The sequence below is a fragment of the Meriones unguiculatus genome, chromosome 18 (genome assembly GCF_030254825.1).
Source record: "Meriones unguiculatus strain TT.TT164.6M chromosome 18, Bangor_MerUng_6.1, whole genome shotgun sequence".
In the NCBI taxonomy this organism is placed as follows: Eukaryota; Metazoa; Chordata; class Mammalia; order Rodentia; family Muridae; genus Meriones; species Meriones unguiculatus.
The window spans coordinates 12051858-12076138 of NC_083365.1; the positions used below are offsets into that span (position 1 = coordinate 12051858).

Consider the following 24281-nt stretch of genomic DNA (forward strand, 5'->3'; position numbering starts at 1 on the left):
GCTGGCAAATGTCCCCTCTGAGAGCCCACACAAGGCAAACAGTCTGCTGCTGTGGACTATCTGAATCAGTCCCACATCCCACACTTGGGATTAAAACGAAACCATGTTTATATTCACTGCACCTCGGTTCCAGGTAAATGCCTGGATTTTTTTTTAAAGCCTCAATGTTTTCATCTGTAGAATTATAACATATGTCTTCCTTCCACCTAAAGCCATACCAGATAAGAGGTTTGCCTGGGATACATGAGACCCTGGCTCATAAAGTAGGTTACACCACAATTTTTATCTTTTATTTTTACATTTGTTTAGAGAGAGAGAGAGTGTGTGTGTGTACATGCACACATGCACGCATGGGTATTACTTCATTTAGTTTTTAAAATGGCTTTTCTCCTGCCCTTCAGAAAGATGAGTGATTGAATTACTGAAATGATCTTAGCCACCACATTTCTATTATTGGTGCCATGGCCTCATCTCTCCTCAGCCATCTTTGAGTTCTGATCCCTTACTCCTCCTACTGCAGTTCTCCTCTCCACAGGAAACCTCAGATCTCCATGTCTCCTGTGGCTTAAAGTTAACGTTGAGTAACTCTGGACGGCCTGGACTAGTGGTTTCCTTTCCATGGAGTACCAATGCTCTTCCATCACTGGGTAAAATTTTGGCAAACATCTACACTTAGAGCCCTCATCCAGTAAGAGAGTGTAGGACATTTCTAACATTCCTAAAGCCTCTCTTACACCTCTTACAGGTAAGGCCAAACCTGATCTCTCATTTTTGAAGGTTATGTGAGTAAGTAACGTGGTGTTGGTGGTCATCTAGGGGAGTGCCAAGTTTGTTCCTTTAGTGGACAAAGAATTGAGTGTCTAAAAAGGACAAGATCGAGCTATAGAGAAAACAAAGGTGACAGTTTTATTCATTTGAGTTGGGAGAGGCCCTAAAGCTGGGAGTCTGCTAATGCCGGCTTGGGTATTTTTAAAACAATTTATTTTACGTGCATGTGCACCATATGCAAACAGGGGCCTGAAGAGGTCAAAAGAGGCATTGGATCCCCTGGAACTGGAATTATAGATGGTTGTGAGCTGTCCTTTGGGTTCTGGGAACACAATCCTGGTCCTCTGCAAGAGCAGTAAGTGCTCTTAACTAATGAGCTACCCCTCTATCCACCCCATGCCCTTGTTTGAGGATTTTATAGGCCCCGAGTTTTTCCCTTTCTCTCCTGATGGCCCTGTTTAGGTACATGCTGTGGAACCCACATAGGTTCATGGGGAGTGGCAGTATTTGAAAGGATTAGGGCATGGGGCCTTGTTGGTTAGATGCCGACTTTGGGGTTTCAGAAGCCCAAGCCAGGCTGAGTGGCACCCTCTCCTTGCTGAATGCTTATCTGGATCTAGAACTCTCAGCTCCCTCTCTAGCACCATGTCTGCCTGTGTGCCTCCATGCTTCCTGTCATACCAATAATGGACCAAACCTCTGAACCTGTAAGCCAGCCCCAATTAAATATTTTATAAGAGTTACCATGGTCATCATATCTCTTTATAGCAATAAAAATCCTAAGACAATCCTCACCCCCAAACTTTCATTCTCCCCACAATGTCTTCCAGGAACAAGAATCCACCATCTCAGGAAGGCTGCTTTCACTTTCCTTACCTACCTGTGTTCCTTTAATGCTCCTCAATTCCTGCATTTCAGAGCTATACCAACCACTCTAGCTGTTTTATGCCAAGAGGGGACAGAGTCTTGGAGGGTATCCGTCCAAGAAAGAGAAAGAAAAAGAGAGAAAGAGAGAGAGAAAGAAAGAAAAAAGAGAGAGAAAGAAAGAAAAAGAAAGGAAGGAAGGAAGGAAGGAAGGAAGGAAGGAAAGGAAAGGAAAACAGAACCCAAACTGTATACTGCATACATGATAAATGAATGCTACCTGTGTGCAGATTGTTAAACCATGGGACTGGGTTAGTTCCCAGGTAAATCTTCATCTACCACACTGCTTTTGGCTTTGAAAGAGTGTAAGCAGCAGACAGAGCTTTATATTACAAGATAAGTAACAGTCAGAACACCTTTACTTTGGCTACTTTGTTGTTCTTTTTTTGTTCCTGTCACAGAATCAGGAGCCAACATGACTCAGGAAAGGAAGGGTAGGACATAGAGACAGACATGGGTGGGTCTGCAGTGGAAGGATCATATCCCATCTCCAGAGCCAGCTTCTCAGAGAGCTCAGACAGCACCTGACAGTTTAATGTAAACACAAAAGCCATTTATTCCTCTAAAAGCTGAATTCAGTTGTTTGCACTGGACAGGAGACTTGCTTTTGCGGCCAGTGACCACTTGTCACCTGCTGGGCTGTGCTTTGGGAACAGGAATTGATAAGAAACAGAAATCAGTTCCCCTTTTGCAATGAAAATGTTTATTTTATGCCATTGTGTATTGGAAGCATGTAACTTGGTTTTGTTTTATAGAAGCTCACAGTTAAAAGATTACTTTGAGTCTCAGAAGACTTTGGATTTTCAAACAGTGTTGGAACTATCAAACTCTATGGCAATTTTTGAAGCTGAACTGAATGTATTTTGTACTATGAGATGGCCACGAGCCTATGGGAACAAGAAGTGGAGGGACCGTTATAGCTTAAAAGCGACGTGTTTAGGTGTCAAGTTGACAAGGAGTGGACTGGTGATGGTTAGCATTGTTTGTCACTGAAGAGAGATGACTCGGGCATGCCTGTGAAAGGTTATCTGTGTTACCTGAGGCGGGAGGCCCACACTTGATGTGGGCAGTACCAGTTCAGACTGAACCAAATGGGAAAGCAAGATGAGCACCATTGTGCATCCCTCCGTGCTTCCCGACCAGATGTAATGTGACCAGCTGCTTCCTGCTCTTGCTGCCATATCTCTTCCCCACTGTGATGGACTGTCTCTCCTGGAACCATGAGCCAAAAGAAATGTTTACCTTTACGCTGATTTTGTCTTGTGTTTTGTCACAGCATTGCTAAAAGTAATTAGTATAGGGGCTGGAGAGATGACTCAGAGGTTAAGAGCACTGGCTGCTCTTCCAAAGGTTCTGAGTTCAATTCCCAGCAACCACATGATGGCTCATAACCATCTACTGATAAGATCTGGTGCCCTCTTCTGGCCTGCTGACATACATGCAGGCAGAATAATTTATAAATTATAAATAAATCTTTTTTTTTTTTTTTTAGTAATTAATACAAACCTATTCGCCAGACATGTGGCATACACCTTTAATCCTTGCACTTAGAAAGCAGAGAGGCAGGTGGATCTCTCTGAGTTCCAGGCTAGCCTGGTCTACATAGCAAGTTACAGCGTTATAAAGAGAGATCCAACAAAGCATGCATGCCTGTTCTGACTTCACTTTTAGTGTAGCATCCAGTAAGTCACTAGACATCAAACATTTATTATAAAATATACACTGGGTTTAAAGACTGTAAGTTAATTAGTATGTTCTGAACGCATTAAGGTAGGCTAGTCTAGCTTATGTTATTTGGTGGATGAGTTGTTTTAAAAACATTTTTTACTTAATATTTTTAATTCATAATCTATCTGTTGTAATGTAATCCTGTCATAAGTCAAGGAACATCTATATATGACTAAGGCAAGATTTCCTGTCTGGAAAAAAAAAGGTATATAAGTGATGCCAGGGGAATTAGCAAAACTAATTAAAGAAAAGTTATCATTATCCTATGAAACTAAATTTCAGATAAATAACAGTAAATACAAAACCATAACAGCATGAGGAAAAAAAATGTTGAGCACATGCTTGTCATTTTAGGGTAGAAAAGGCATTTGAAACCAAAGTGTTCTGGACACGTGTGATCTGGGCACAGACCACCCACACATCTCAAGGAAGTGTTGTTAGGGCTGGCAGGTGCCTGCTCTGCTCGTATCCAGTTCTTCTCCCTCCTGGCTGTTACTCTGGAACTGAAATACCTATGTGGATCTTGAATGACTTTGGGAATGAAGGTAACAATACGTGGGCCAGTGAAATGGAGTCTGTCTTTGACAGGATAGAGGACCTATGCTGGGTCACATATCATCATGAAACTATGGTTTCTTTGTTTTCGGTTTCAGTTCTAGGGATTGGACCCAGAGCTTGTGTATAATTAACAAACGGTCTGTTGCTGAGCTCCACCCCTATCACATACGTGGGAATTAAACCTCTCTTTTGTTTAGGTTGTGTGTTATGTCTCAGTGAAGCCAGATCTAGTCATGGTTTGCCAGCCCGGACCCAAGGAAGGATAATTGGTGTAAGCTACTGGGCCTCTTTTCTATTCTTTTCTTTTTTCTGAGACAGGGTTTCTTTGTGTAGAGATCTGCCTGCTTCTGCCTCGCTCTGTGTAGCCTTGGCTGTCCTGGAACTCACTATGTAGACCAGGCTGACCTCAAACTCAGAGATCCACCTGCCTCTGCTTCCCAGGTGCCGGGATTAAAGGCATTAACTACCAAGCCCTGTTTTCAACTCTGGCTTTTTAGAGGCATCCATTGGGCTTTTGAAAAAACAAATAAAAACCTACTATGCCTTGGTCCTACCCCAAACAGATTATATACAAATCTCTGAAGGTGCAGATGATTCTAATATGTAGCCCGAATGTGAATTGTTTGAAGCTAATCTGAACGAATGGCTTTCCCTCATTGTCAGCTTTCTTTGTAGTGAGAATTGTTATAGGTCTGGTTTTGATCTATGACATTCAAAAATTTGATGAGAATGTTTCTGAGAAAGCTTTGGTATTTGGGCTGCTTGTGGTGTGTATGTGTGTGTGTGTGTGTGGTGTCTGCAGGCATGAACATGCTATTGCATGTGTGAAGATCAGTGGACAATTCCCCAGAGTTGGTTTTCCCCTTCTGCTTTGTTTTGAGGCGGGGTCTCTGGCCTCGGCTGCCATGTTCCAGGTTAGCTGGCCCACAAGATACTCCCATGCCTCTGTCCTTCCTCGGAAGTCCGGCGATTATGGATGTTTGCTGATGCCTTCTTTTTACTCGGGTTCCAGGGTGTATCAGCCAGGGCTGAATCTCTGTCTCTGTCTGTCTCTCCCTCACACACTATTTTTTGGATTGGCTTACAGGCTGCTGTCCAACTAATCCAACAATGGCTAGCTGTGAATAGGAAGTCCAAGAGTGTCTCAGTTCCACAAGGCTAGGTTTCTCAGTTGGTCTTCTGTATAGGATGAAATCCAAGGAATGGATGTGATGGTAAAGTGAGGACAAGCAGGCAAAAAGATCAAAGGAACCCTTCCCTTTTCCACTGTCCTTATGTAGGTCTCCAGCAGAAGGGAGGGCCCACATTAAAGGTGTGCCTCAAGATCTGGATTAAAGGCCTGTGCCGATCCAGATCAAAAGTCTGTGTCTTCCTGCCTCAAGATCTGGATCACACGTGTGCCCTCCATTTCTATCTGGTAGTTCATTCCAGATTTAGTCAAGCTGACAACCGAGAATTGCCATCGCACAGGGAACTCAATGAACCTAATGACCTGAACTCAGGTCATTAAGCTTTCACAGCAAATATTTTTATTGGCTGAGCCATCTTCCTAGTCTCAAGCCTTAACATTTCAGTTAAGAAAATATATAAATGGTTGGGACTGTTTGTTCTTTTATCCATCTTCTACCTGTGAATGCAAAAGTGATGTCCAGAGCATCAGCTGCTATGCTGTGGCTATAAAACAAAGATGAAGACATCACACAAGCCACTGGAGTTCAGAGGCGATGACGGAGAGCCTGGGTCCCTGGAGACATTACTAAGCAGCTAAATCCATCTCAGTAACTTTTGAACTTTCAGAAGTAAAGGAAGAGAAACTAAGAGCCCTTGTGATTAATGAGCTTTCCATTTACAGCATCAGAACAAACTCCTAAGTGAAACACACACAGGTCTACAACCAAACTATCATGAACACACCATTGCATCTGAAATACAAGGCTACGAGTGCTTTTGTGGGGCGGCTTTAATCTTCATCACGTGTGCAAAGCAAAATGTACACAGCAGTGTTGCTGGTAACAGCCCAGATCAGATTTCATACTAGGCATTTGCCTAGTTAAGAAAGAATTAGTTAATTCAGTAAATTTGCATTACAGCATGGTATAGCAGTGGAGCAAAAGAATTGTTTTTTGTTTGTTTGTTTCAGGGCGTGGTGGCGCCTGCCTTTAACCCCAGCACTTGGGAGGCAGAGGCAGGTAGATCTAGGAGTTTGAGAACAGCCTGGTCTAAAGAGCCAGTTCTAGGACAGCTAAGGCTCACAAAGAAACTCTGTCTTGAAAAACCAAAATAATAATAATAATTTAAAAATGGGTTTTCTCATTCTTTATGACATAGTGTCTTATATCCCTATGACATGTAAGATAGTGTCTAGAGAAAAAGATAAATTATGTAACAGTAAGCATATAGATTATGAAACTATTCTGAAGTGCACACTAAAACCAGTACTAAATTCCCCTCCTTTCTGTGTGTGTGTACACACGAAAAAGCTTTTGAAGGACACAGTTAACTGCCTGTGGTTTGAGGGACAGAAACATTGTCCTTCTTTACTATTTCTATTTTTTTAAGAGAATTGTTATCATTTAGTTATTAATTAATATACACATGCTACTTAAATACTGGTTGAAATAAAAAGAGGCAGATCTCAGTGAGTTCAAGGTCAGCTTGGTCTTCACAGTGAGTTCCAGCTCAGCCAGGGCTATACAGTGAGACCCTGTTTGAAAATTGAGTAACAAAAATGTTCCTGCTTTGAGTTCTTCCTTGATAATCTTTCATGCTTTGCCATATCTGACTTCCTGGAATGGTACATGGATTCCTTCCAGGAGGTCTTTTTTGCCCTGGCAGGCACACTGCAACAAGGAGGACCATCCAGTGCTGTGGATCTGTGTCCTCCTCTGAAAGGGCTCCAACTCAACAGAGATCCTTCTGAAGATGGCGCTCTTAAATGAACCCAAATGTTTGCATCCTCCCCAAAGCCATCTACACCTAAATAAGGATAATTTCCATGGCCCCCAGGCTCAACAGTGTTGCTCATACATCATTTTCTCTCTGGTTTAGAACTTGCACTAACCTTACTTCTCATTCCTCACTATATATGTTTCGTCTCTTCGCACAGGTCCAATCTACTGATTTGCAGTCTTGGGGCTTTCTTACCAGCTGCTTTGCTAAGTACCTCTTGGCCAGCAGGTCTGTCCAGACCCTCAACTGCTTCAGCTGCTAGTCATTAACTGCTAACGACTTCCTCCTCCTCCGAGAGCTGTCGTTGGCCTGTGTGATACAAGGGCAAAGCATGCCAGGAAGTCTTGCCTCAAATCAGAACAATCTTGACACATTCTCCATGTTTCAGAGGTCTGCAGGGAGTCAGGTGGAGGGAGAACTCCAGCTGTGGCCACAGTTTGCTGAACTCCTTCTCCAGCACTTTTCTTGTATTGACACATTTCTCCTGAGAACACTTCCTAAGTGACTTTAACAACCCCTCATCTTTTATTCTGGAGAAGCAAAGGCACCACTTTTGCTTACAATCCACTTTCCTCTAGACTGAGCATAGTCACGTCTGTAAAATCCAGTTTAACCCACAGTCACAGTTGGCATTCTACTTCTTTCAAAACTCCCTCAGACTCCGTCTTCAAAAAATTGCCATTAGATCACTCCCTTGATTGCTCAAGGCTGTAGGGGAAAAAGATCGAACCAGTCTTTACAGAGAAGACATTTTGAGTCCTTTGTGTGCCAAGGACTTCTTTGGAAGAACACTGAAACACATGGATCATGTCCTAGATGGCTTTTAAATGGACAATGTAATTCAGATTACAAAGAAAACTCATTATGTTGGTATATGATAATAAGAAAACTAACTTGGAGCCGGGTGTGGTAGTATATGCCTGTAAACCCAGCACTCACGGAGGCAGGGGCAGGCGGGTCTCTGTGAGTTCGAGGTCAGCCTGGTCTACAAAGCAAGTCCTGGACAACCAGGGCTACACAAAGAAACCCTGTCTCAAAAACCAAAAAAGGAAAAAAGAAAAGAACACTAAGTTAATGAGCTGGCTCACTGGGTTAAAGGTGCTTGCTGCCAAGCACTAAGGGTTGAGCTCAACCCTTGAAATCTACACGGTGGAAGGAGAGCACCAGCTTTCTGAGTGTGCATCTGTTCTTTGACTTTCACAAGCGCCCTTTGGTGGCCTATGTATTGCTTCCCCCCAACCCCCACCCACAAGACAGGGCTTCTCTGTGTAGCCCTGGCTGTCCTGGAACTCACTCTGTAGACCAGACTGGTCTCGAACTCAGAGATCCTCTGGCCTTCCGAGTGCTGGGACTAAAGGCACGCGCCACCACCGTCCTGCTTACATTGCTTATATTGAATAACAATTTAATTTAATGTACAACTAATTCTTTGAATAACATGACCTAACACTGGGTCAACAATGTCAAAGTAGGTATGATGTTTTAAAGTCAAAGTAAACGATATTTTAAGATATTCATGACAAAAGAGATGTGTCGTACAAATATCGTTTCTATTAGCGACGAAGTTCAAGTCTATAACAACTGTTTAGAGCGAAGAATAGGACTCCGTAGTTTTAAAAGAAAACAAACAAAAACGAGGGGCTTGATAAATACCCAGTAACTGGGTATTTATTGTTAAACTCACGGTCTTGTTCGATAAATAGCAAAATATTCTTTAATGTTGTTTCAAAAGAAATTAAATCCGACGACTGAAAAAACAGACAAACTGGTTGTGCGACCCATGACCTTACACTACCAAATAGAAAGACAGCAGATAAACGAACCGGTAGACCCCGCCGATCAGTAGAGAAGACGGAAGCGGCCGACTCTCCAGGGATGGCAGGAAGTCCGGCTCCCACGGCCGCGCTGGCTTCCGGCGTCACTTCCCGCGCGACTCCCTCTGCAGAACATGGCCGCGCTGAGCAATGTCCGCTGGCTGACCCGAGTGAGGCCCGGGACGCGCTTCTCAGAGGGTGGGCGGGCGAGCAGAGGGTTTGTCTGAGGGTTCCGAAGGAAGGCAAAGTCATCGCGGTGTAAGGGGCCTGGGTGTCCCAGATCTGACCTTCATGTTTGTCGCAGGCGGTTGTCGGCGCTCGCAACTCCGGGGCTTGGAGAGGTCTCCGAACATCGGCTACCGCTCACGCCGCCTCGCAGAAACAGGTACGCTCGAGTCCGGCTTCGCTCTCGCTCATCCTTGTCGCCTCCTTGCCGTTCCCCTGGGTTTCCCCTCCCAACCTCCCTCTCTCTGACTTCTGCCTCTGTCCCCCCATCTCTGCTGGCCCCACTCACAGGCAGAAGATGTGAGAGTGGAGGGTGCCTTTCCTGTGACCATGCTGCCGGGAGATGGCGTGGGGCCAGAGCTCATGCATGCTGTCAAGGAAGTATTCAGGGTGAGTAGCCGTGGCCGGGGACAGGGGATGGGGGATTGACCTGGCTGCAGGGATGGATGGGTTGCCTTGGAAAGTTCAGACCCGACCCAGTCCTGTGCTTGGACTTATCCCTGAAGGCTGCTGCTGTCCCTGTGGAATTCAAGGAGCACCACCTGAGCGAGGTGCAGAACATGGCTTCTGAGGAGAAGCTGGAGCAGGTGCTGAGTTCCATGAAGGAGAACAAAGTTGCCATCATTGGTTTGTATGACACTGACATTTAAATTCAAATGAGCAGTGTTCATAAAGCCTCTCTCTGCAGCGTGCATGTATCAGCTTTCCAGAGTGCCCTCTACTGATATTTGGGGAATTTGTTTCTTCTCAGTGAGAAACCAGGAGTTCCTGAGGTCAGAAAGGGCTTGGTGCCTGTGTCACCGTGGTCTGTTAGCTGTGTCTGCAGTTGCACCCCCCCCACACACACTTTTTTTTTTTTAAGGCATGATTTTTCAGTGTAGCCCTGGTTATTTTGGAACTCTTTATAGCCCACACTGCCCTTGAGCTCACAGAGAGCTACCTGCCTCTGCCTTCCCCAGTGCCAAGATTAAAAGCTGGGTGTCACCCAGCCCTGTGTGCAGTGCCTATTCTAACCATTCCATTTCTTTTGCTGTGCTGTGGTATTGCCCTTATTGGATTATTTTATCTTCTAGATTTTCCCCTATAGGTCATTTTTCAAATCTATTTTCTTGGACAGCCTGACTACCAGGGCCAGCTTTTGCAGAGGAAAGTCGGTTCTTTATAATCTGGCCCCTGGCATTCCTGTTTTCCTTTCCACAACTTGTTCTGTGTTTTGCTCACAATCAGCAGTCTGTAACTCAAGTTCCAGGTGATCTGACACCAACATACATGCAGGAAAAACACCAATATACATTTAAAAAATAAATCTTATTAGAAATTTCAACATAAATAAAGTAACTGAAACTAAAGCATTAAACTCAGTTTTTCTGATTTTAACTACATGATTCTCCTCTGCCTTTTGTGAGAAGCAGTAAAAGGGTGAGGGATTTGGGAGTGGGAGATGAGAGTCTGGATTGTATGAAGTCACTGGGGAGACTGCACGCTGGTCTCTGCTCCCTCAGACTTGGCCATTTTCTAACACTCCTTCCCCTATACTTTGTTGCCACAGGAAAGATCTACACCCCAATGGAGTACAAGGGTGAATTAGCTTCCTATGATATGCAGCTGAGGTAGGTGGATGGGTAGGCTTGGGTGAAAGAGGTGGGCATCTGGCACAAAGTTGATGGCTGTTTACCCTCAGGCGTAAGTTGGATTTGTTTGCCAACGTGGTCCATGTGAAGTCACTTCCTGGGTACATGACTCGGCACAACAATCTAGACCTGGTAATCATTCGAGAACAGACAGAAGGGGAATATAGCTCTCTGGAACATGAGGTAAGAAACTGTGTGTGTGTGTGTGTTTGTGTGTGTGTGTGTAGGGAGGGGGTTGGAGGGAGAGAGGCATGCAAGAGGTAGAGGCCTCCTTGCCTTCTTTCTTAGTGCTGTCAGTCACTTCTCTTTCACTCAGAGTGCAAAGGGTGTCATTGAGTGCCTGAAGATTGTTACTCGAACTAAGTCTCAGAGGATTGCAAAGTTTGCATTTGACTATGCCACCAAGAAAGGGCGGAACAAGGTCACAGCAGTCCATAAGGCCAACATCATGTGAGGCATGGTTTTCCTGTGGCCTGGGCTCCCGGAGAAGTATCCCCTGAACTCTTTTGACTGATTTTTGTCTCCTTGGCCCATGAACAGGAAACTTGGGGATGGGTTGTTCTTGCAGTGCTGTGAGGAAGTTGCTGAACTGTACCCCAAAATCAAGTTTGAAACAATGATCATAGACAATTGCTGCATGCAGGTAAGGCCCTTTGTGAGTGTCCAGAGAGAGGGAAGGGAATGGCTCTTTCATTTTGTGGAACTCTTTTCTTCATTCTCTCATTTCACCCCTAGCTGGTTCAGAATCCTTACCAGTTTGATGTGCTTGTGATGCCCAATCTTTATGGAAACATTATTGACAATCTGGCTGCTGGCCTTGTTGGGGGAGCTGGTGTGGTCCCTGGTGAGAGTTACAGTGCAGAGTATGCAGTCTTTGAGACGGTGAGTTTTCCCCTTTTTTCCCCCGGGGATGGTGGCGCACGCCTTTAATCCCAGCACTTCGGAGGTGGCAGAGGCAGTCGGATCTCTGTGAGTCCAAAGCCAACCTGGTGTATGTAGCCAGGATACCCAGAGCTCCACAGTTAGATCCTGTCTCAAAAAAAAAAAAAAAATCCGAGTCCTGTTTCTTTGCTCTCCCAGTGCCTCACTTGTAAATGACAATGTCCGCCTCTTCTCAATTGCCTTGGCCTGCCCTCTTCTGTGCCATAATAGCTTTGACAGGTCTTCATCTCCAGTGATTCTGGCTTTCTCTTTTCTACAGGGTGCCCGGCACCCGTTTGCCCAGGCAGTGGGCAGGAATATAGCCAATCCCACAGCCATGCTGCTGTCAGCTTCTAACATGCTGCGGCATCTCAAGTAGGTTATAGAAAGCTGAAGTGGGTTGGTGGGTGGATGGGTGTTTAAAGGGGAAGCAAAGTGGAAAAGAAAGGGTGGGGGTGTTCTGGTTGGATTCTCAGTTTCTCCTGTGTTGACAGCCTTGAGTATCACTCCAGCATGATCGCAGATGCAGTGAAGAAGGTGATCAAAGTTGGCAAGGTGAGTTTAGAAAGGTTTCAAGGGCTCAGCACTGTTCGCAGGGAAACCTGAGGGACCTTTTCCCTCCAGGTTTCCACCAATACCTGCTGTGATCTCAGGGCTATTCCTCACCTCCCTTCTCTTGGCTATTTCATCCTCTTGGTCTTCTTGTCTTAGTTCCGTCTCCTGCACCCTTCCCTGCACCATCCATTGCCCCTTTCTTGGGCCATCCGAATGTGTACCTTGCAGCTTTGTCTGGGGTAGAGCTAGCAGGCAAGATTGTGCCTGTCTTCCCTCCCACCTGGTCTTTCATTTCCTGCAAGGTAAACTTCATCTCATCCTTTGATATGCACCCCCATCCCACTGCTTAGCCTGCTCAAATGGAGTGGGCAAGTCCTTTTGTCTCCACACCTGTTCACTTCCTCCCATTCTTGCCACATCCCATCTTGTTTTTCTTGGTCTCCATCTCATCATAATGCCCCATCTCCTTCATGGGCTCTTTTTTCTTCCCCACGGCTATTGCTGGTGGCGGCTGTAGGTTCGGACTCGAGACATGGGAGGCTACAGCACCACAACTGACTTCATCAAGTCTGTCATCGGCCACCTGCACCCCCATGGGGGCTAGAGCCCTTACTCCCTACAACTTCAAAAGGACCATGCTACCTACCTACACATCCCTTCAGTACAATGGACCAGGGACGAGAACATCTAGACAGTAGACCATGATTGCTTTTCTGGCAGAGGCTAGGTTGTCCTGGGGGCTGGCTTTAGGTGTACTTGTACAGGGTGGGTGTTGGGACCAGGCCCAGACCACAGGATGATGACAACTTTTTCCCACAGGTTCGAACATCAGATATGGGTGGTTATGCCACTTGTCATGACTTCACTGAAGCTGTCCTTGATGCCCTGTCATAAATCCCACATAAGCCCATGAATTGTTCAATAAACAAACACATGCTATCTGTTTTTGTGGTTTTATTGGGGTTTATCATGGGTAGGAACTGTCACCTTAGGCATGCCCCCTCCCCCCCAGCATGTCCATTTTAGTCTTCTTGGGATACTTTTTGGGACTTTTTCTTTTTCTTCGTGCTGCTCTTTGTGGAGCTAGCAGCAGCTTCAGGCTCCTCTTTAGAAAGTTTCCTTTTCTTCTTAGGGACAGCTGGGCTTGCAGCCTCTTCCGGTTCACTGGCTGCTTCCTCCTTAGGTGAGGATTTCTTCCTCTTAAGACTTACACTGCTAGTAGCTACCTCCTCAGGATCACTGGGCAACTCTTCCTTGGGAACTTTCTTTTTCTTGGTTTTAGGTAAAGAGACAGGCAGGTCTTCCATTCCATTTTCCTGTGGAGTCTCCTGGGGTTTTAGCTTTTTCTTCTTCTTAGGTTTTTCCTGTATCTCCTAAAGGGGGGAATCAAGACATGAGACTAGTTGCTTACTTGTTGAACAGCCACAGCTCCCATTAGAACCCAGGCAGAAGAGCAAACAGCCCAGTGCTTCAAGTGACTTAGTAATCTACTCTCAGCTAGAGAACATTTTAACAGTGTTCCTGGACCATAGGAAAAAAAAAAACCCTGTATGCTGGTCACAAATGGACATCATGCAGAGCTCCCAAGGGACCCTGAAATGGAATTCACTAATAGCTCAAGATGAAAATTCTAGACTGTTTGGTGACCTTCCTGCCCCCATCACCCATCATGAGACTATCACCTCCAGACACAGAACAGGGAGAGCAGGAATTCACACTACCCCCGGTTGAGGACTTCCTGGGAGGCAGCAGAGTACAGAGCACATTTGCCCATGGAATGGGCCATGTGCTACAACCAGCATTCTGGGCTCTTGGTCAAGTTCTCAGCACCTATCTCCTCAAGAGGTAGTTTTAGGTGTTTTGGTCCAAAAAGCCCAAGCTCCAGACCATGGTTTGCTGTCCTTTGTTCTACCACTAAGAATCCTACAACCTAGGATCCACACAGGACTGACCTCACACTCCTCTGGAGCACTACTGTTTTCTGAGGATGCCAGGGCCAGTGCAGCCAGTCGCTTCTTTTCCTTTTTCAAGCGTTTCTTCTCCTGTTTTTCCAGCTTCTTGGTTATTTCAGCAGCTGCTTCCTCAGCCTGGAAAAAAAACAAAAAACAAACCACTAAAAACCTGGAAAACCCCTGGCTTGCCACAACACTTGCAGTCTTGCTGGATCAGGCTCATTAAATCAGTTTTCTTGCCTCCATTACTTAAGGTCAGGCCAAGTCATTTCATCACTTCCAACAGCTAATTATGGTGCTCAGTTACTACAGAAACCACACCGACCTGAACCATGGCTTCCTTCATGACATCCAGGTTCTTCCGTGGAATCTCCCCAGTCTCATAGAAAGACAGCCGCTCCTCAACTTGTTCTCGGAGTTTCTCCCCAAACACACTTGTGGGGACCTCTAGGTGTGTGTTCATGTAGACAAAGCCCATTACAAACGTCACAGACAAACTCCTCCCCAGTCCCTCTCCCCTCAGCTTCACTCAGACCCAAAGAGTCAACACTCACTAGGTGAACTCTGTTGACGAAAAATATCACCATCATTGTAGAAGCTGCCATGACAGTTTGCTTCCCCTCCCTTACAACCCCTTCACTCAAAACGCCAGCTTCCCCATGCATACCAGAGAAGCAATCAATTCTTGATGCAATACTGCACTTGTTTGCTAGGTATCGGGAAATGCGGCCTTTGTTCTTTGCAGCTGCTCGGCCAATGAAGGTGGAATGAAATATGAGTCCATATTTTGGTGTGTTACCCCTTGTCTTCAGGGCTCTAAGAGAATATTCAGTTAATAGTTCATGGTCAGAAGAATTGACCCAAATGGTTAATTAAGCCCCCCTCTTCCAACAACTTCCACATTTCCCACCAGGCTTGGATAGACTTTTTCTACCTCAACACATGCCAACCCAGTTCCCAGAGGCAGAGAGGGAAGGCATCCAATGTCGCTGACCTGGAAACTTGAGTCCCTTTTTGCTGGGCCCTGGGAATTACTCAGACACCAGGACTGGCCATCACCCCCATAGCAGAGGCCTATAGGTCAGGGAGCCCTGGTCAGCCATCATTGTAATCCCCAAACAAAGCAGTGGGCACCAGAGGCAGCACCTGATATGGGCAGGCGCCCTCACTGGTACCTGAACAGGGCCTTTTCAGCCCCAAGGATCTGTACTGTGGAAGCTGGGTACTTGGCCAGGTTGGTGAGGCTGCCAGCATGAGCAATGAGACGTGCACCTACCTGGAAAGATCCAAGGAAGAAGCCAGGTAAGTGAGTGGGAAATTGACCTACCAGTTTCATACCCCTATTCTCCTCCCCACCATGCAACTAGGGACGACATGGTAGCCAGAAGTAGAATAGCGGTACAGAATGCTAACATTTTTACTCCCCCACTTTTGAGTTCCCCATGACGCACCGCTTCCCCAATTAAGGCCGACAGGCTGGGGGCTACTTGGCTCATCTTGGAGCGAAGGTAAGTGTGTAGGCTCTGGCGATACTCTGATAAAGACACCACACGACTGGAGAAGCTCTCGATGTTTATCAAGTCGATAGCAGATATGTCCATGCCTAGGAAACACCTAGTGTGAACAGGGGGACCAGGTACTCAAGGAGTCTCGTACCTTACGCAGGTTGCCGCGCTCTGCACTGACCCATGGAGGACCGAGAGGCATCCAAAATGGCCTTAGCCTTGGCCCCATCCATTGTTAACTCTTCCAGTTTCTCCAACTTCTCCTCATTCAGTTCCCTGCGGTTTCCAATGAACTGAGCCAGGCGACAGTATGTGGCGTTGTCATTGATGATCTTCACCAGCTCTGGAAAATGGTACCCATACCATTCCCTGCAGAGGAACAATCATTCCCTGACCCAGATGCTAAACTTCAAAATCAGGTCCCAGTCTCCCTCAAAGCCATTGTCTCCCCATTCACAATACAGACCAGGCACAATGCCCTAGGCTGAGGTGTACATGGGGTAAGGTACTCTGCCTCCCCTTTCTATACAGCCAGTGTAAGAGAACACAGCCTGTGGTAAGCACAAGGAGGCCTGCCTTCTACCCACAGGGGCCGCCAGCGCTGCTAACCATTAGCTGTTCCTAACCACTAAAACCCAAGCCAAGGAGCCCAGTGCCGCGGCCCCTGCACCTTACCTGACACGCATCGAGAAGGTATTGATATCTTTATCCAGTTGGTCCAGGAGGCTTATGGACTGGATGATCATATTGTCTACCCGGTTCACATTAAATTTAACTTTGGCACGAGAATAGCTGTGTCCCAGCCCTAGCTGGGCCTTACAGGCAGACAGATCTGTCAGGCCCTTCACCAGATTATGGAAGTGCAGACGAACTCCTAAAAAGAGGACAGGGACTATGAGTAAGGAAGGTCTCTGCCACATGGACGCTCACAGCTGATAACCCTCTATCTCCAGTCCCCCTCTTCTGGCTTCTTCCGGCACTGCACCCTCTCGGTATAAATACATGCAGGCAAACACTGATACTCACACAACGAAATCTTAAAAGTTTAGAAATAGGATTCTTACCCCGAAGGATCTCAGCGATCACACCCCCAGTCTGGCAGTTGTACCCCAACTCTTCCTGTATCGCAGCACCAATCTTGGGGTCTCCCACCCCCAGAAGTACCTTCTTCTTTTTCGATGGCAGGTAGGTCTCCAAAAGCAGGCGAAGGTCCTCATGGACAACACCTTGGGACAAAAGAACACTGCTGTAATAGGCTGAAGGATGCTTTACCTGAAGAGAGGACTCTGCCTCCAATTGGATCATGCAGGCACACCCATCCCTTCAGGCATTGCTCAGAAACATGGAGACATCAGTGATGACGCTCAGGGGATTGACAGATTTTTCAAGTCATCATTGCAAAGCCTGGCTCAACGGCAGATCCAGTAACCACTATGAAGTACTTTCATGCTTAGAACAGAAATATCAAACACCATCAAGAATCACATATCACAGGGGCCAACTCACCTTCAGACACAGCATTGGCATTTTCCAAGGCAACCTGGGACGAGGAAAAGGGACAAAAGGCCACCAAACGAACGACATTGTGGAATTTGCCAAGGTTAAGCACACACTCCTCCACCTGTGGAGAGAAGGATGAATGGGCTTTCTTTGGATTTGGCCTCTACAGCGCAGTAGATCAGAATCCCTGCTGCCGTAGCAGTTAAAACACTGGTGCCTGAGCCCCACACCCGATTCTACTCTATTTCTTAAAAAAATGGAGTCTGAGATGTTCTTCTCCAATCGCTCCTAAGGAGACTGTACTGATTCGCGTTAAAGAACTCCACGTTCTAGAGCTACCCCCCCCCGTGCTGTCGGCCACGTGGGATCACGCGGTGCATGCTGGGGCTTGGCGGCCTTAAGGGCTGCACTGCAGCACCGGGAGCCCACCCATCTCACCCACCTGCGGCAGCAGCAGGCTAATTTCCTCCACTTCCTTCAGCGCTAACAGCGCGTAGCCGACCGCGTGCTCGAACAGCACGTGCAACAGCACCTGAAACGGGAACCGGCGCGCGGCCATCAGTCAAACTTCCGGGTCCCCGGGGTCCCTCCTAGAGCAGGCCTTGGCCCATCCTCCGCGCCCGATCCCGAATGCAAACCTAGACCCACGCCGAGGCCTTCCCATCGCTCTTGACCCACAGCCACTCCTCACCATGGCGCCTGCTCCGTGCCCAGCTCGCAATGCGGCTTGCTCGCGCTGGCGCGCGGAACCAGGCTGCGGAAGCCACGCCCTCCCCCGCCTGGCCAATCAGAGGCCGCGGACGGAACCATCCTCACGCTTTCGGAGGGGCCCGCGGTTGTGGTACCGTCCGCCGGGCGGGCCGGACTGCGGCGGGCGGGAGCCGGCGGCCCATCCGGGCGTCTGCGGCTGCGCGAGCCGGGGCGGCATGCGCGGTGCCTGACGTCCGTCCCAGCGGCAGGTCGCTGATGGAGACCCCCCCGTTTTTCGTCTCCCGGGCTTTTGTCCCCGCGGGCCCGGCGGCAGAACTCGGTGAGGGTGGAGAGGCTCCCCGCGGGCCAGAGTCCTCTGGCGGCGGGCGCTCCGGGCCCGGCCTGCCGCCCCGGACGCGGCCGAAATGGCGGCTCCTTGCCGCCGGCCTCTTCAGCGTAGATTAGGGCGCTTTGCCTCTTCCTGTCTGTCCGTGCCGGGCTTCGCAGACCCCGGCGCTGCGTGCTCGGCGCCGCCTGTCGCTCACGGCCGCCTAGGCCCTAAGTTCTTCCGAGTTGCTGCTTTCCAGTTCTCCAGGGCCGCTTTTAGGCATCCCGAGGCGACTAAAACCGGCTTGATGTTAGCGTAAGAGTTAAAAGCCCCAAACTTGATTATCTCTTAGTCTTTCCCTTAATAAAATAATAATGCGAAGGGAAGACTCTCCACCTTTTCACTCTTTTCTGACCTCGCGTCTGTCCCCCAGTCCTGTGCCATCTGTTGGAGAATTCAAGGCGGGCACTCCCCAGCTGAGGTCTACAACAGCTCCCACGGGGACTTTGAACATTCTCACAACCGTTAGGCACACTGATTAGGTCTGTTTTCTTTTAACGCAGTGACTTGACAGTATTCAAACGCAAGGGTTGGAGAGATGGCCCAGTGGTAAGAGCACTGATTGCTCTTCCGGAGGATCTAGGCTCAACCCCAGCGCCCACATGGCAGCACACATCCATCTCTACTCCAGTTCCAGGGGATCCCATGCTCTCTTCCGGGCTCCATTGATGACATACATGCAGGCAGAATACCCGAACACATAAAATAATTTTTTTTTTAAATTGAAGCACATCGTTCATTTCATTTCACTCACATCTCTATCAAGCATTGAGCAATGATTACATCCTAAAAATCTCAGTATTGGCTTACAGATAGGGTTAATTATCACATTTGGGTTCATGATCTCAAAACTGAATCAGTCACTGCTTTTCCCATTTAAAAAGAAGACGTTGTATGTGTGTGTTTTCATCTTTGTGGGTGTGCATGCCAGTGTGTGTGTGTGTGTGTGTGTGTGTTACTACATGGGTCCCAGGGACTGAACTTAGTCCTCAGGCTTGGTAACAGGTGTCTTTACCCACTGAGTCACATTTCACATTTTTAGAGTGGATTTACAAAGTTAATCTACTCATTAACTGTGTCAGTTTCTTAAACATGACAAATAATTACCATGCAAGGTTAAATGGATGATTCCAGGATGAAATGGGAAATATTAATGGTATAACTCCATTATTTCAAACTTAATCTTAAATCATCATGGTTTTACAGGTGCTTAACTATTAAGGAATGGGTTTCAAGTAAGAAGTTAGAATTTCTTAGTAGGCTACATGGTTAACTTGAGAGTTCACGGCCAATATTAAATAAGTAGGTTAAAGAGACTAGGAGGTCATATGTCGTAGGGTATGGAATATTGACTATAAATCTTTTGTCTAGCCATACATACTTAGATACATTAGTATATATACACATAGAAATCTCACGTACACACATGTAAACTGTATATATACTTGTATAAGTTTAGAATATAAAAATCTTGAGAGTCTCTTAGCAAAAAGATATCTAGAATCATTGAGTAATTTGTAATTTGTTTATAATGAAGTGGACTTGGATAGTCAAAGAAATGTGTATGTATTACAACGTAGAAGCTACAAATGCTTGGCAGGACATGGTGGCACACCTTTAATTCTGGCACTTGAGAGGCAGAGGCAGGCAAGGCTGCTCAGTGAGTCTATCTCAAGAAAAGTAAGTGCTATAAATGCTTGTGATTATATGGGGGAAAAAGGCATAAACACCCAAATAAAATACTTCTTTTGCTTCCTCATCTCAATCACTTCATTAAAATATCTCCCCAGGAGTTGAGTGGTGGCACATATCTTTAGTCACAGCTCTTGGGAGGCACCTCTGTGAATTCAAGCCTAGCTTGGTCTATATGAAAAGCTCCAAGCTAGTCAGGTTTGCATAGCAAGAGCCTGTTGAAACAGGAAAAAAGGAGATTGTGATAGCAGATTCCATCTTTTCCTTAGCTTCTTCAGTAAATTAATTGCTCTTGCCTAAGTTTAGCCAGACCTCTTCTATCAAAGTAGATGATATGGATCTAGGAATAGCCACAAGTTGACCACTCAGATACCAGATTCAGATAAGACCGGTCAGTAGCACTATCTGGGCTCAGGAGCCGGACTGAGACCCTGCGTGGTTTTCAAAGTGAGTTTTTAAAGGGAAAAGCCACAAACAAGCAGGAAAAAAATCATTTCTCCAGGTACAGTGTGTTCATCTAAGCAATTAATTTTCAAGTTCATTGTATCTAGGTAGCTAGACAAAGCATTTTAAGCGGATTGGCCGAGATTTAGGGAAGGTAGCTCTTGGGGGCTTTCCAGCTTTCTGGGACAGGAACATGCCAGGGCATTTGGGCTTAACTCAAGCAGAACATGCATTTATCATCTTGTTTCATTCTAAACAGCAAGTACTGAACTGTTGAATTGTAAGTAAAGGCTATTGTCTAGGTGTGGTAGAGTCTGAGAACTTGAACTTTATTTCACCTTATGATCAAAATGGAGAATTAAAGACAAAATGGTTTCTGTTATGCTAAGGTGAAAGTGTTAACAGCGGAACTACAGTTATGCTAAGAACTAAAGCAGGTCTCAAGTGAGGGGCTATAGTTATGCAAAAAAGTTTAAGCTGATTACAACAGTGAAATCATTGGTTTCTGTCTCCAAGTTATCCTCCCTGCTGCCTGAATATTTTTAAAACAGATACTCATGTTCTGTTTATGGTTGTTCGTAGTGGCTGAAGTAATGAGAGAATTAATTATAGGCCTGATCTTTTAGAATCACCTGTGGTAGCTGTTCTCTAGAAAGGCCAACAATGATCTTGATAGCCAGGTCCCGTGTCCCCATGGACACAGGTAGATTGAGTCTGCCATTTCTGGGCCTCAGCTTTTTGCATGTTTGTTGACTTTGAGTTGCCTCATAAGAAATGCAGCTACTGTGTTGATGAGTCCTATGGAGACTACATAGGAATGGACAGAGGTCCAGTCTTCCCTGCCGAAATAGTAGATGTCCTGTGTTCTATCTAGCCCTTGCCGCTTTCTGACTGCAGCTGCATGAGACCCTACAAGTGGCCAGAAGAGCCATGTAGATGTACCCCTTGTCTATTCACAAAATTGTGAAAAAGCCATTAAATTTATGGGTGACTTTTTTTTTTTTTTTGGCAGAGTTTCTCTGTGTAGCCTTGGCTGCACTTTGTAGTCCAGGCCTCAAACTCACAGTGATCTGCCTGCCTCTACCTCCCTGAGTGCTGGGATTAAAGGTGTGCGCCACCATACCTGGCTTATGGCTTATGGGTGACTTATTAAGCTACAGTGATATGAATCAAAGTAAGCAAAGCTGTATGGGAACCCAAGCTCTGTGACTTACAGTGAGATCCGAAATTAATCACCTGACCTTGAGATTTTATTTCTTCAGAATAAAGATTCGTCCCTTTAACAAACCTTTACTGGATATCTGCTATGGGGCAGGTATGAACTAGGTATGGTGCCTGACATGTGGTGGGCACTTTGGGGGTCATTTTTATTGTTGTAAATATTATTTTGAGACAAGTTCTTACTATTAATCTCTGGCGGGCCTGGAACTCACTATGTAGAACCACTGGCCTTAGCTCACAGAGATGCAATTGCTTTTCCTCCTGCTGCGGTTAAAGGCACAGACCATCATGCCCAGTTTACCTTTAAAATTATTGAGTGATTTAACAAAATATGCCAGACCTTTGTAATAGCTTCGTAATATTTCTCCCTTTTTCTTTTTGTGGTTTTGGTGTTTGAACTCAGGGCCTCAAGGATGCTAGGCAAGTGCCCACCACTGAGCTGTCTCTCCAGCTCACCTTTTTGTTCATTTGTCAATAAATAGCACAACATTTTATATATAGAATTTCCTAACACCATTTTTTTTGGGGGGGGGGACAAGTTGAGACAGGGTTTCTGTGTAACAGAGCCCTGGCTGTCCTGGACTCAATTTATAGAGCATGCTGGCCTTGAACTCATAGAGATCTGCCTGCTTCTGTCTTTCAAATGCTGGGACTAAAGGCATGAGCCACCAAGCTTTCTTCCTAACACCGTCTTTTACACACCTTCCTAAAGGTGTGTTTTAAAACTCACACCAGTCATTCACTTACATGTGTAAAGACATTGTCCCCAAATACAGTTAAGTTTCACATGGTGAAACAGTTACCGATACTATCCAACTTCCAGCGGCATAGATGATATTCGCTTTCACTGATTAAATGATAGGAATTGGAAAATCCACTCAGATGGTAAATTTGCCAATTGTTAGTATCTTTATTCTTTCTTAAGAGTTCTTTCTCTTTTTAAAAGCGATTTATTATGTACACAGTATTCTGTCTGCATGTACACCTGCTTGCCAGAAGAGGGCACCAGATCTCATCTTAGATGGTTGTGAGCCACCATGGTGGTTGCTGGGAATTGATCTCAGAACTTGTGGAAGAGCAGCCAGTGCTCTGCTCTTAACCGCTGATCCATCTCTCCAGCCAAAGAGTCCTTTCTCTTAAAAAACAAAACAAAACAAAACCAAAACCAAAAAAACCTTTACCTTCATTGTTTGGGCTTAAAGGTGTGCACCTCCATGCCTGGACCTTAGCTTTTCTTTACCTGCAACTGGCTTTATACCAGACTGGCCTTGAACTCAGATCTGCTTGCTTCTGTCTCCTGTTTGTATTTTGGCTGGCTCACACAGAACTGGAAGGTCTTTGGATGTGATCTCTTGCTAGAGCAGCCATGTTCTGAATTAACATTCCTGTACAGTTCCCCCCATTTGATTTATTATCTGTCTGTCTGTCTGTCATCTATTTGAGACAGAGTCTCATTGTTCTCTTCTACCATGCGGGCCCCAGGGATTGAACTTAGGTCATCAGGATTGGTAACAAGTGCTTTTACCCATTGAGGCATCTTTTTTTTTTTCTTTCAGTTTTTTGACACAGGGTTTCTTTGGATAGCCTTGGCTGTCCCGGAACTACCTCTGTAGCTCAGGCTGGCCTTGAGTTCACAAAGATCTGCCTGCCTCTGCCTCCCAAGTGCTGGGATTAAAAGTGTGTGCTACCAATCCAGGATGCACTGAGGCATCTTGGCAGTCTTATAATTTCATTTATAAAAGGAAACATTTTAAAACTAAAATTTATCATCATTATTAATTATTTTGAGACTGGGTTCCTGTGTAGCCTTGGCTGGTTTAGAATTCACTATGTAGATCAGCCTGGCCTCGGGCTCATAGAGATCCACTTGCTTCTGCCTCTAGAGTGGTAGGATCAAAGGTGTGTGCCTCTGTGCACTGGTCAGCTTCTCTTACTGGCCAGCTCATCAGCTACTAGTATCAGGGAGTGTACAAGTCAGAGATGATAGTGGGAAAACTGTTTTCCTCAATATTGAGCTGGGGAAACTGGGGCATGAAAACACCAAGTGACTGGGTTCCTTAAGTGTGATGGGAGCAAGGCCTGCCTCATTCTGCACCCTTCCTCTTCTTGAGCCCCAGGGCTCTGGGTTTACAGAAACTCTCCTCTGGCATGTCCATCTGCTCACCCCTACCCACCAGGGCACAATGAGAGATGCCTCTGCTGAGGGACCCATCCCTTAGAGATACGGGGCCTAATGTTATCTATCACCTCTTCTCCTAGGCCCTAAGGGGCAGGACAGTGTCTCAGGGGCTTAGACGGAGCAAGGTGAGGCCCTGTGTGTAGGTGGCAAATACTTCCATTTGCCCACCAAAACATCTGAGATGGATGAACAAGGGCTCCCAGTTCCTTGGTGTTCTGCCATTGGGAGATGTCTGTTTTCACCCTTTGAATCTGGGTAAAGAATTCAGGAGAATGACATTGTCCTAGCTCCAGGGTTTAAGAACCCATGCCACTTATACTGTCTGTAGGAATTCTGAGGCCATTCATAAGCATAAACCCTAGTTAACCTGCTAGAAAGTCCATGGGGGAGGAATAGAAAGCCACTCCATCCCATGCTTGTCAGCTGCCACACGAGGTAAGCTGTTTAGCCCAACCAGCCCCAGCTGAGGTGACCAGACTTCCTTAGCATCCTAGTGCCTAGTCTATGTAATAACAGGGTACTCGAAAGACAAAAATGGAGGTGGCCCTTGTCCTTGGACATTTGGAACTTGCTGTATCCCAGTCCCAGCACAGGTGGTGCCCAGAGTCAGATCCCTCCCTAGGTGCTGTCTTCCCGC

The 24281-nt window shown here is 46.2% G+C and overlaps 2 protein-coding genes and 5 non-coding genes across 8 annotated transcripts; 1 reads left to right on the forward strand and 6 right to left on the reverse strand.

The window, feature by feature from the left end:
• Positions 1 to 8775: 8775 nt before the first annotated feature.
• Positions 8776 to 13012, forward strand: Idh3b (isocitrate dehydrogenase (NAD(+)) 3 non-catalytic subunit beta). 2 transcript variants are annotated; one of them, XM_021645103.2, is made up of 12 exons: positions 8776 to 8911; positions 9046 to 9126; positions 9258 to 9356; positions 9473 to 9593; positions 10516 to 10576; positions 10648 to 10780; positions 10914 to 11047; positions 11138 to 11240; positions 11333 to 11479; positions 11799 to 11893; positions 12013 to 12073; positions 12893 to 13012. In XM_021645103.2, the coding sequence occupies exons 1-12, from the start codon at positions 8876 to 8878 to the stop codon at positions 12965 to 12967; spliced, it is 1146 nt and encodes a 381-aa protein (XP_021500778.1). In that variant the 5' UTR covers positions 8776 to 8875; the 3' UTR covers positions 12968 to 13012. The 2 variants fall into 2 exon arrangements, with proteins under 2 accessions (XP_021500778.1, XP_021500777.1); XM_021645102.2 differs by having other exon boundaries at positions 8779 to 8911; positions 12591 to 13012.
• On the reverse strand, positions 13013 to 17850 carry Nop56 (NOP56 ribonucleoprotein). The gene is made up of 12 exons (XM_021645101.2): positions 17722 to 17850; positions 17473 to 17562; positions 17037 to 17151; positions 16595 to 16756; positions 16206 to 16404; positions 15712 to 15899; positions 15477 to 15628; positions 15201 to 15301; positions 14693 to 14841; positions 14351 to 14472; positions 14026 to 14160; positions 13013 to 13446 (listed from the first exon to the last, which is right to left on the reverse strand). Exons 1-12 carry the CDS (start codon positions 17722 to 17724, stop codon positions 13096 to 13098), a joined length of 1767 nt encoding a protein of 588 aa, XP_021500776.1. The 5' UTR covers positions 17725 to 17850; the 3' UTR covers positions 13013 to 13095.
• LOC132649131 (small nucleolar RNA SNORD57) lies at positions 14236 to 14307 on the reverse strand. Its single transcript, XR_009587561.1, has one exon. It is a non-coding gene; the product is annotated as a small nucleolar RNA SNORD57 (small nucleolar RNA).
• On the reverse strand, positions 14551 to 14620 carry LOC132649132 (small nucleolar RNA SNORD56). The gene has a single exon (XR_009587562.1). It is a non-coding gene; the product is annotated as a small nucleolar RNA SNORD56 (small nucleolar RNA).
• LOC132649101 (small nucleolar RNA SNORD86) lies at positions 15055 to 15138 on the reverse strand. Its single transcript, XR_009587535.1, has one exon. It is a non-coding gene; the product is annotated as a small nucleolar RNA SNORD86 (small nucleolar RNA).
• On the reverse strand, positions 15970 to 16103 carry LOC132649135 (small nucleolar RNA SNORA51). Its single transcript, XR_009587565.1, has one exon. It is a non-coding gene; the product is annotated as a small nucleolar RNA SNORA51 (small nucleolar RNA).
• On the reverse strand, positions 16861 to 16931 carry LOC132649103 (small nucleolar RNA SNORD110). The gene has a single exon (XR_009587537.1). It is a non-coding gene; the product is annotated as a small nucleolar RNA SNORD110 (small nucleolar RNA).
• Positions 17851 to 24281: the final 6431 nt, after the last annotated feature.